Consider the following 12,487-nt stretch of genomic DNA (forward strand, 5'->3'; position numbering starts at 1 on the left):
TTCAGTCATTTTTGACTGAAAAGACATGAAAATAACGCATGCATCCTGACACGGAGGTGTGGGGAGGCCAGGCAAACTCATCAGCAGGCTTTCAGGTGAATCCTTCTGAATATATCACTCTGAAATGGGAGTAAATAGGGCAGAGGTTATCTAATGGACTTGGATAGGAAGAGCACAAACACATCAAAATCTTATGAGTATCACTGCCTGAGTTAGGCAGATTTCATACTGAGAATAGATAAACAGATAAAAACAATTGCAGATACCAGGGGAAATGAGAGATGTGTAACAGCTGTCTACATATATAAGAGGGAAAACAGACTGGCTACAGTTCAGTTCAAATAACTAACTGGGCATTATCTGGCTAGTGAGAGACAATTAGGGAGCTACAAAATGCACAGATAGAGATGGAAGGAACAAGCTGAAGAGTACTAGAGTAATGAAGAAACATAATTTGATTTGATTGATGGCAACTTAAATACAGCTTGAAAGAGAAAACTTGAGACGAGGAGATTTGAACAGCTCAGAGACAGACTATTTGTACCAACTACACCCAAGTATAGAGGCAGGATAGGAAAGCTGCTCTGGAGGTCAGGGTGCAAGGCCCAGGTCTGGGGTCCAGCAGCTGTGGTTCACATGGATCTACTGGAGAAGAATAGAAAGTGATGGCGAGACAAAATTGTCAGTACTGTGTATTGCTAGAATTAGGGATCAAAAATAAAAAAGGAATTGGAAAAGTCAATATTACAAATGTTATAGGCAAAAACAGTTACTGCCAATGCAGTATATGGTAGGAGACTAGAAAGCAGGAGGCAACATTGCTGAGGAGGTTTTTTGACAACTGATAGGCATGTTTAACTGCAAATTACTAAATAAAGAAATAAATAATAAACGCTCAGCACAAAGTGGGATAATTTGGGTTATGACTAAGATGGAAGCACTGCCAAGTATCTTCATTACTTACTGATCTTGCAGGTGAGGTGTAAAATACCTACATTGGAATTTGGATTCATTATAAAATCAGCAGTTTGTCTGGTGGCACCGCTGCGAAGAACTCTGAAATCCTGAGGGGACATTTGGAATGCAACAATGCAGTGGCCCCAGCTCAGGCCACTTCAGCAACTTTTTCCTCCTTGAAGCAGCCAAGGGACCATGGCACAAACAGAAACAGCGCTTTGAATAGTTCACTATTATGGATTCTCTGGTGAGTTTTTTGAGTCAGTGGGTTGCGAGTTGATGGTCACGATCTCCCCATTAGAATTATCTTCTGCCCAATTAGAGCTGATTTCAGCACGGTTAATGAGTTTTCTTCCTTGTCCTAGGAGTTCTGCCAAATGTCCTTGTGGCCCATGAATTCCGCCTTCTTTGTGCCCACGATCAGCAGCACATCCCTGTCCCCGAGCCTTGCTAACCTCTGCCTAGTCTTGAGACGATGGAAACATGTCAAGGCCTAAGGTTTAACGAGGCAATTCTACCGGCACGCCGTTTGTCTTTCTAGCGCCTGGCCATCAATTAGAGCTTGTTGGCCGCTGTTTCCCGGATTAAACCCCCTTTGGGAACAAGCGGCGTGAGGACAGTGCTGACACACCCGCCGTCCCCAGCGCCATGGCGGGCGGCCCCGGGCCGGGAGGAGGAGCCGCCGCCGCGCACGGGCCGCCCCTTCCCGCCGCTCCGCCGCGGTAAGGCAGCGGGATCGCCGGTGGGAATGGGCCGGGAGCGCGGGAGGCGGCGGCGGCTGGAGCGTGCAGGCCCGGCCGCGGGGGAGGGTGGCAATGGAGGCGCGGGAGAGCGCCGTGGCGCAGCGGGCAGGGGCGGCTGTGTGGGAAGGGGCGCCCCGAGGCCGGCCGCGGCCTTGTTGGTGCCCCGGCGCTGCCGTGCCATGGCGGGACCGCTGCGCTGGGCCCCGGCCCCGCGGCGGCGGCAGCAGCCGTGAGACCCCCGCGGCTCCCGGTGCGGGGCTCCCCCTGCCCGGCCGTGCCCTGCGGGAGCCCGCGGCCGTCAGGGATGGAACGCTCTCCGTTTGACGTTTGTGACCCGGCGTCCCCTCAGGATTTTCCTGTGTGCCCGTGACAGGACCCGAGGGAATGGGCAGAAGCTGTGTCAGGGGAGGTTTAGGCGGGATATCAGGCAAATGTTCTTCAGCCAGAGGGTGGCCGGGCACTGAACAGGCTCCCCGGGGAAGTGGTCGCAGCACCAGCCTGACAGAGACCAAGAAGCGTTTGCACAATGCTGCCAGGCACCTGGTGTGACCCTTGGGAATAGTTCTGTGCAGAGCCGGGAGCTGGTGACTCCTGGGCGTCCCTTCCGACTGAGAATATTCTGTGGTTCTGTGGCCCTGCAGTCTGTTCACCTTTCAGCTGCCTGCTTGCCCTTGCTGCCCCTGTGCAGGCTGACAGCGTCCACTTTTATGTCAGCCTTCCTGAGTTTCCTCAGCACACTTCTGCTACCAGCTGTTCTAAACTCGCACGGCTCTCCTTTGCTTGTAATTTCATACTGCTTGCCGTGGAAATAAGCATTCTGCTCCTCTGTTCCTGCTGTCTCACGGACTGTTAGAATGTGGTAATTAACTTCTATCAAAGATGGGAATGAGGCCATCTTTACTGTGGTAGTTATTGGCTGGATACTGTCACGCACAGGAGAAGGAAAGGCAGGACAGGCTTTTCTCATGCATGGTAACTGTGGAGGTACCAGCCTGGCACAAGGAGCTCCAGGCTAACCACAGCACGTGGGAATGCTTGTTTGGTGGCCAAAGAGCAAGCCACAGTCATTGCTGAGGTAAAGGTCATTGGAGATGTGCGTCTGTAGGAAAGCAGGTAGGCTTTGCCCATTGTGCTCACAAGGGTTCAGCCTTCCTTGTCCCTTTTTTGTGGGGAAATAGAAAGTCAATGAAAGATCAGAAAGCAGGTGCAGGAAATTCTTCTGAGAAACAATAACATTAAGCAAAGGTACTACAGGTTGTATTCAACTCTTCTGTTCTCAAAAATTCTAAGACCAGGATTGTCCTATTTTCTAATTTAACTTTCTCTGTGGTGTTTTTTTTTTTTTTTCCTCAGTTAAAATCATGGCACTGAAACAGGTTTCCAGCAACAAATGTTTTGAAGGTTTCCAGAAGGTGTTTGAACATGACAGGTAAACACCACTAAAGATGTTTAGCTTGAAGCAGTGAATCCATTGCTGTCAGTGCTTTCAGTCTGCAGGAAAAAGAGCATGCTCTCACTAATATCCATATTTCAGTCAGGGATAATGTGTACTGCTGCTTTGGCTGTGCTCTTGAATTTTTGTGTTAATGTTTAACATAATCTGTTACTTAGTGTTGCAGAGCTGAGGTGGGAAGCTAGTATTTTTACCTTTGAAAATGAGACTTCATTACTTTGGGTTGTCCTGTTTGCAGCACAGAGAACCACTGTTTGTGCAGAGTTCCACTCACTACTGGATGTATTACTTCTGTGCACTCTGGAAAAGTTCTGTGACCAGTGACTCAGTGAATAGATTCTTGTTTGATGAAGATGTACAAAAACCCAAGCTTAAAAAAAAAAAAATTGATTCAAATAAAAATAAAATCATCAGTTGTGCTTAGCTAAGAGTTTATTGATAGTTTTAGGCTTTAGTATTAATTGAGCAACTAATTGGTCTGTAGACTTTATAGATTGAAAACCTCCCTTTCTGGCACATGCTGTGCATGTAATGTTGTCCAAGTCATGTGGATGTGTTCTTCAGTAAAAATTATTTTGCAATTTGATAGCCAAAGCTTAAGCTAATTATTGCTGGGATTCAAAATTTAATTTTCAGCCTTTTCTCAGTTAGCAGCAGTGTGAAAATGTGGCTTATTTGTAAGCCTCTGTTTTAAGTATATTCATTACAAGGTTGAAAAGTTGGCTGTTGCTAAATCTAGAGTCTAAGGCTGAGTTTAAAAATTGATTTTTCCCTTCCTTTAACTTAGTTGTTACAATTCACTGACCAGATCTCCCTTTGAATGAAATGCACTGATCCACTGATTCCTTTTTTTAATGTTAGTGACCTTGTTAATTAAGTAGTGGTGATAACAAGAATTATTTTATTAATACAGTGCAGAGCTGAAATGCAAAATGAAATTTGGAATCTACTTGCCTCCAAAAGCAGAAACTGGGAAGTGTCCTGTGCTGTTTTGGCTCTCGGGTGAGTAATATGAGTTTTAGTTTCTTAAAGCATACAATTTTAAACATTTTTAAGCTACTGCACTACAGTTTTTGAAAACTTACTGTGGAGGTGGCAGCTCTTGGATTCTACAGAAACTCTTTTTCTGGAAAGTACACTTAGTTTGAGTGTATCATGATAAATCAGGATGCAGCTTGGGGAGCAGCCTACCACATTGTGTTCTAAAATGCTCAGTGTTCAAAGTGTTCTACTCTTTTGTTCTGAAATGTTCATACCGTTTGTTCCAAAGTGTATATATAAAGATTCTCCTGTAAGGCCTTCCCTTTGGGAGGCCTTCTGCTTTCATTTCTTTTTAAAAACTGCTTCAGCTGACAGAGTAGGGATGTGAAAAGAGCCCATGGAAGGCAGCACATTTGTCCTGTGGGTTATACCTTGTATAACTTGCACTTGGGTTATTCCAAGTACAACTTTGCAGGAAGAAGCTGGTGAAATTGAAAAGAGAGGTGCTGCCTTAGCACGAGCATGTCTAGTGTGAAGTAAACCTGTGGGATCAGAAGAGGCCAGAGGCTGAAGAGGTTTGTGCAGCAGGAGTGAAGTTGTCTCATCAAAAATTAATTAATTATTTTTTTTAAAAAAATTCAAAATAAAAAGCAGAAACGCTGTTCTGTAATTCAGGGAGTTGCTTTATTGAGACTTGTGTTTAGAAAGTTGAAGACCAGGCTGTTAATGTGGAGACTTGTGTTCTTTGTATATACTCATTTCACAAAATAGCTGGTGGGTCTGACTTGTGTCATGACAGTGGACTGTGTAAAAATGTTTATACTTGAAGTTAGGAACATCAAAATTGTCTGAAGAGCTCTAAGCCATGCAACACATTTATTTTACTGAGTGTAAACTGTGTTGTCTTGGGCAATATATCAGTCAAATTAGGTTACTGGCAACTTGTCCTCAGAAAAAAACAGAATCACTAACTCGTCTCAAATTGCACAGTGAAGAAAAATTGAAATATTAATGTGACATATAATTTATTTGTAATTGGACTTTTTTTGGACCTGCTGCTGTACAAAAGGCATGTATTGCTGTGGGTTTTGGAGCCAGGGTGCTGAAGGGCCCTTTATCCTGTATAAAGTATGTAGAATTTGTCAGTCCACATGTGTGATTCTGTAATGCAAACAGCTGAGATGACCATACAAAGGAAAATGTAGGATTAGGTGTCAGAAGTTACCAGTGTCAGCCTTAGCAAATGCCTGTGGTCAATGGGCTTAAATGCACAGTACTTGAAGGCACTATGCACAGCATGAGTAGGTGCTTGAGGGGAAGCAGGGTGCACATGGATCTGGTTTGGATCACGTGTTAGTGTGGCTATGTGGGACAGTGCAACTGCGTTTCTGTGGATTGTTTAGTATTGCTGAAACAATAATGTAATGAAAACATTTTCCATGTTTATGGAATCCTTGTTTTTCAAAACCTTTTCTGTCAAAAAGAGGTTTGAAACCAGAATGCCATAAACAGTGGGTGACCAATGATGTTTTTATTTCCCCAGGGCTGACCTGCACAGAACAGAATTTTATAACTAAAGCTGGGTTTCAACAAGCGGCAGCTGAGCACGGCCTTATTGTAGTGGCCCCAGACACGAGCCCACGTAAGTTCAGCCAGAGACATGGTAACAGTCATACTCTGGAGTGCACTCTGTGTCCTCAGAGGATGGGCTGCTGCAGGGTGCTGGAAAGTGTGTTTCCCACCTCAGTCAGAACTTGACCTCACCTCTGCATCTTGCAATGTTCACTTGATTACATTGTGTGTGTTCTCAGTAACGCGGTAGTGAGGGTTTGACATTTGAAACTCTTATTGTTGTGGCACTAAAACTAGAACAAAGGAGCTCTAGAGTTCAGCACAGACAAGGAGAAGAAAAGTGAAACAAGAAATGTCTGTTATTAGAATTCTTGCTGACATTTTGTGTGCCTTGCTGACACCCTATAAAACATGCAGAACGGTGTTGCCATGCAAAGATGCAATGCTTGCTCTTAATTGTATTCTGTCTTCTAAAGCAAATTAAATAAATGCCTTCAAAGGATTACAACACTTGAAAAGCAAACTAGAAACCCTTCTCCCCTGCAGCTACAACAGAATACTGATGAATGGAATTTTTAAATTATGTGTATTATTATATTATTTTTGTATATTACTTTATATAAGCTCAGCCTTAATTGTATAAGGCTGAGCTTTTGGTATGGGAAATCTGAAAAAGTAGATCTACAGCTATTGGAAATACTGGGGGTTCAAAAACTTTATGTTTTGTATTTGTTGGATTCTGCTACAGTCTCATGAGTGCTGTAAACAAAGGTGTCAGCCTTCGAATATTTCCCAAGCTTTCGTGGGCTACATCTGACTACAGGCAATATGGGAAAGAAGTGATGTTCATTCCACAAAGTGTTTTTTACATCTGGGTTTTGAAGTTGTCAGGTCAAAGAATGCAAATACATGTTTCTAATGAAGAGGAGGGACAGAAGAGCAAAACTTGTGAATGAATAAACATCACACTTTGTTGTTGCTATTTGCTGCAGGCTAGAGATGGGCAACTAAACTTTGCATTATTCATATTGGGTAGTTGTACTGGAACTTGTTTTTGGTAGTATCTCTGTAAATTGTCTCTATCAATGTGTAACTGCCTTTGCAGAATTCATTGCTTTGTCCATTTTCTTTTAAGTCCCTCGTGGCAGCTTCTCTCTTGCCTTTTAGCCTAGAAACTGATAAGGATTGCTCTACTATTTAAATGAGTTTTGGTATGAGCTTCATATTACACTCCTAAATTTTAACTCAGAGACCCCAGATGTTCTTAAGTCTGTTTGACCCACGTCTGGAGAAACAAGTGAAAAGCAATTCAAATATAATTACGAGCTGAGAGGTACTGAAAATGCTTACATATGCATTTTAATTATGTAGTGCATGAGAATTATCTTCTAGGAGCCAGGAGATGTATCTGGATGGGATAAAGACTGCATGAAATCATTAAATACTTGTGATTACAGACCCTCTGTCAGGCCTTGGTAGACTTTACTTTTCCTCCTTTGAAGGGGTTTGATTTTCCATACAGGTAAACTGAGCAGTATTATGCAGATTCCTTTTCAAATTTCTTTTTTTTTCAAGGCTTCCTGAAAGGTCTTTTTTAGCATAATGAGCATTATGCCAAGGACTTTCTGAGTTCTTGTCTATCTCCAAGGTACTGAAGATAGACTTTTTACATTTTTTTACAGTCCCTGTGATTGCTGGACTGTTAGGTTCCAGAATCACTCAGTGTTCAAGGGCATGTCACTGGAGCCAAGTCAACTTTGATCCTTGTACAAATTTGATTTCACGCTGTGGGAGGGTGGCAGCCATCTCTGCACACATTCTGAGGACTGTTGAGTTGCACATGGGTTTGCAGTGTGATCTGACAGCAGTAAAAGCCCATGCAATTAATTTTGGATTGCAGAAACTGGGAAATAATAGCCAAAATATTTTCCTTTCTCCAAAATAATCCTATCAGATATACCTTGAAATATTACATTCTGTTCTGCAAACCAGGCGGTAAATCACAGACTAATCAATGGGAGGACTGGATGGGATGTACTGACTTTCAAGAAGACATCTGCAAATTTAGTTTGAAAGTGTTGCCTCGGAAAAGAGGATACAATCCTGCAGTTATTCAAAGAAGAAATTAAGTTTCATGGCAATTATAGGTGGGAGCAATGAAATGAATTGCAGAAGAGGTAGAGGTATAGACTTGTGAAATTATAGGAACAGTGAATTATTTTTTCTGGAGAATCTTAAAAGGGGAGATGTAGCAGGCATTATTTAAAGCACATAAATTGGCTTGGACAGACCATTTGGTTATACATGGTTCTGCCATTCTGGAAAAAAGGAAATTTTCTTCTGTTTCTCACACAGTCTCTTGTACTTGATAGGATGAGGTCTAATGACTGAAACAAGCTGGTAGCACCAATTAACAAGTGCCAGCTTTTTGATTAAGTTCCTGGGTAAATTGGACAAATCTTTACAGAACTAATTTAGGAGACATGTATATTTATTTTTGAAGAGATGCTGACACTATTTAGAAATTGGATATATCTGTTGGTATTACATGTCATTTTGAACATGTTGAAATAACACTTTTAAACATTGTACTAATGAATCTGAATTGTCTTATAGTTAAAGGGGTAGAGAGATGTGATTGAGTCCTGTGTGTGAGTCCTTGTGTCCTGAGTCTGATTTGTATGGCAGGCTCTCCAGTTCTGAACCTGTAGTGAAGGAAAGATCTTTCATGCTAGGTGGCTGCAATATTGAAGGTGAAGATGAAAGCTGGGACTTTGGCACTGGTGCTGGATTTTATGTGGATGCTACTGAAGATCCTTGGAAAACAAACTACAGGATGTATTCCTATGTGAAGGATGAGGTAACTTTGCTGCTGGGTTCTCCTGGTGTTGCTGGGTGATAAAGGGGTGGGATTCAGTCAGGAAATTCCCACATCTTGTGTTACAAGGTTATGGGACATTTCTATAGAGATACTTTGAGTTACATATTATCAACTGAACTGTTCCCTTTTGATTTGACCTTCCCCTTCAAGTTGCTTTCAGGCCATGATCACAAAAGTCAGGCTAGAACCAGAGATGTGCCTTAGCTTTCAGTGGCATTAAAAGTTGGTTAAACATACTCAAGTTGCTTTAACATTTTTTTATTATGCTTTTGGTTCCTTTACAGCTGCCTAAACTAATAAATGCCAATTTTCCAACTGACCCTGAACGGATGTCTGTTTTTGGGCATTCCATGGGAGGTCATGGAGCTCTTATTCTTGCTCTGAAGAATCCTGGGAAGTACAAAGTAAGATGAAATATTGCTTTTACAAGGTATACTAATGCCTGTATGTATTTCTGTGGATGTGATGGAAGAAAACATAATACTGTGTTCTTTGAGGGCATTAAATGTATAAACAGTTTCATTTGCTGCAGTTCATTGTTACATGGTTTTGGTTTTTTTGCTGCTGTCTTTCCGAACAGTCCGTGTCAGCATTTGCTCCTATCTGCAACCCAATTCAGTGTCAGTGGGGGAAGAAAGCCCTTGGTGGATATCTGGGACCAGATGCAAGCAAGTGGGAGGTATGTGTTGCAGCTGCATTTCTTTAATGACAGATGATTGAATGATCTGTAAATACATCACAGCAGGAGCTTGGGAAGAACCTCTGGAGTGCCCATGTTGTTTTACTACACCCCTAAGCGCAGAAAAACACTGTTTCTGGTAGGAGTGACTTGCTGTTGCCTTACGGTGCTTATGAAAATGTAATGAGATATAGGTCTCTCATCAAATCAACTACATTCCTCTCAGTTTTATGAAGATTTAAAAGTCTGGGCTGAGAACAATTATGAGCAGTGTATTTTTGTGGCAGCCTGAAGAGAGAGACTGCTGCAAACTGTTCAGACTGATGAGTCTCATGACATCTGGCAGGGGCAGCCTGTGGGAGGCGTCCAAGAGGAGCCCGTTGGATACTTGGAAATTGGTACCCTACAGAACAGCATTAAACTAGACAAAGTTAGGTTTTAGCTCCAGGGCCTTAATTTTGAGCTATCAGTAGTTGTATATGAATAGCCAAGATACAAACATATTTGTCTGCATGCTTGCTGCTTTATTTGGGCAGCCCTTCAGTATCTTTAATCTCAACTTAAACATTGCTCTGTATTTCTGTAATTAAGTTAGAAGGGCTTGCTGTGACCATGCACTCAGATTTTCTTGTAAATAAACACAAGCTGCAGTTCATTCCTTTGTAAATTGAATTAAAGTATGTCTTAGGAAAACTTCCAGGTCTAATTAAAACTTTACAGGATTGGAGAATGTTCTCTGCTTTTCTAATTGTTAATAGAGTAGTTTTTGTACTTAGAAACCACCAGTTAAACTTGCTTAGATTTTATGTGATGGATTTGTTGTGAAACAAAAAAAAAACCAACAAAAAAACTGTTTTCTGTCCCCTTAACTTGTTTTGGAGGGTTTCTGCAAACCTCATCCAATAGATCAACAGCAGTCATCAGGAACAGACTTAGATCTGCCTTTGGCACAGATATACAACCTCTGATCTCTCTATTTTAGCTTAAAATTGCCATGTAAATATATTCAGGATAATTTGATACCATGGCCACAGAGCTGGGCTGAGCCCAAACTCCCATTTCCATCGTAGTGTGATTTCTGGATCTGGTGGCATCCTCAAGGATGATGGCTCTGATGCCTTGGTGTAGGACTTTGGATTTTGCTGTCTTTTGGTGACTAGTCTTCTCCACAGCCTTAAACATTTGCTGTCTTTTTAAAGGAGTTATTTGTTTTGAACATGTAATAAGCACAGGACCCCATGGGTAACATGCTCCCCATCACAATTACACTTTGATTCGTGTATGTTTAGAGTTTTTAATTTTTGTTTCTCAGTCAAACTAAATTTTCTTGATCAGATGATCCTGGTAACCTTCAGGTTAAGTGCCTTCCCATGAGCATAGTTGTGTTACACTGGTATTTTGACTTTTAGAATAATTACACCAAGACACCAAGTTTCTTCAGCAGGATCTAGTTTCTGCACAAGGATGTGAATTAGTACTGACTATATTGCTGTTCTTCCACTCTGTAGTAATTCAGCCCTGGGCTGGATGTGCAGTTTGGTCAAATTTGTTAATTTGCCCTATTTAAAGCCATGGGTAGTACTTTTCAGATGCCTGGAATTTCTCTGGTTTTTTCTTCTTCCAAAGTGCAGCTTGGTGTCCTGATCAACGCTGCCCAGGACTCTCTCTGTGCCATTCTTTTCCTGCAGTCGACAGACTGAAACCAGTTGAACAAATGTAACTGACTGTCATTTCTCTTTTATTTCTCTTTTATTTCTGCAGGCATATGATGCTACTCAGCTTGTGAAGTCCTACTCGGGCTCCCGCCTTGACATCTTGATTGACCAAGGCAAAGATGACCAGTTCCTGTCCGCGGGCCAGTTACTGCCAGATAACTTCATTGCTGCCTGCACTGAGCGGAAAATACCAGTAGTCTTCAGACTGCAGCAGGCAAGTTGCTTCTGCAGTCCCTGGGGGTTGGATTCTTGTTTGTGATTTTTGGTTCTGTACAGCAGGTAGTGAAGGGAGTGTCTGTAAGGGGGCAGGTGTGCTCTCACTGTGGGTCTGTCTCTGGCCACCGCAGGAGGAGGGTGAGAAGTGACACTTTGCCGTCGCATGGGCCATTAGGGTGTGCATCACCGGCCTGATTCAGCCGCGCTTCACCACTAGGTGCCGTCGTGCTTCCAGCTTGGACAGGCTGATCCCTGCACGGGGACTCGGGCTGCCGGTGCTCGGCTGAGGACACGGCATTAATCATTTTTAATGAATATCTCAGTCACTGTACAGCCAGAGTGACAAATGGCCTTCTGCTGCATCCCTCATCTGTGCTGTGGGTTTCGTGTTTATCATAAAACTTGGTGATATAGTCTGTATGTTTGTGTAAATTAGGGAAGGGGGTGGAACTGCTTGACATCCTAGATTCGTGTAAAGACACAGGTGGAAGGATCACTCTTACCGGTAGTGCAGTGACCCAGCATAAGTCTGTCCTGAGAGCACTGGAGTCTTTGCAAGCTACTGGCAACTTCCACCCAGACCCAGGGAGGAGCCCAGTTGTGGAGGGTGAAGGATAAACCAGAGGGGACAATCATACACCTTGCACCTAAAGATAGAGTTAGTGCTGATGAAGGGGCGTGGGCCAGAGGGTGACATTTCAGCAAGTCATGGAGCAGTAATTCAGACCTGGGCTGTGTTCTCCTTACCCCCCATGTTTTAGCAGAACACTGCCCATGAGGGGAACTGTTCTCTCAAATTGCATCTCACTGTAGCTGACCCTTGCTGTTACCCATTTCTGGTTTACAGGCCCAGATCTGGGCAGGTTAAGGGACTTTCTGTTTGTTTAGCTTCTTAGTGCTCATCTATATTTAGCCTGTTACATACCCCTTGCCATTTTTATATACATGCCAGGCATTTCTTAAAATGGATAAAACCAGGCGAGTCATGACATTTCCTTTAAGAGAGCTTAGCATGATTGCTTTATCACGAGCTGTACGTTCTCTGCTGATTTCTTTATCGTTGTTCTTTTCTAGGGTTACGATCACAGCTATTTTTTCATTGCTTCATTTATTAATGACCACATCAAGCACCATGCAAAATACCTCAATGCTTGAACCATGTGGATGTGAATGCTAATGAATCAAGAGAGAGTGGTGACCTAAACAAAAATCATTTGCTGAAGTAATGTTTGTAAAATGGAGCTCTTCTGATTGTCCTTCTAAGAAAAATAAAAGTCCCAGTTAATTTGA

At 42.7% G+C, this 12,487-nt stretch overlaps 1 protein-coding gene across 1 annotated transcript; it reads left to right on the forward strand.

Annotated features, from left to right (window-relative positions):
* Window positions 1–1,616: 1,616 nt before the first annotated feature.
* Window positions 1,617–12,487, forward strand: ESD (esterase D). Its single transcript, XM_066313288.1, has 9 exons — window positions 1,617–1,679; window positions 3,054–3,129; window positions 4,067–4,155; window positions 5,678–5,776; window positions 8,442–8,566; window positions 8,872–8,991; window positions 9,168–9,266; window positions 11,028–11,195; window positions 12,272–12,487. The coding sequence occupies exons 2-9, from the start codon at window positions 3,062–3,064 to the stop codon at window positions 12,350–12,352; spliced, it is 849 nt and encodes a 282-aa protein (XP_066169385.1). The 5' UTR covers window positions 1,617–1,679; window positions 3,054–3,061; the 3' UTR covers window positions 12,353–12,487.

The sequence above is a fragment of the Sylvia atricapilla genome, chromosome 2, assembly GCF_009819655.1.
Source record: "Sylvia atricapilla isolate bSylAtr1 chromosome 2, bSylAtr1.pri, whole genome shotgun sequence".
Taxonomy (NCBI): Eukaryota; Metazoa; Chordata; class Aves; order Passeriformes; family Sylviidae; genus Sylvia; species Sylvia atricapilla.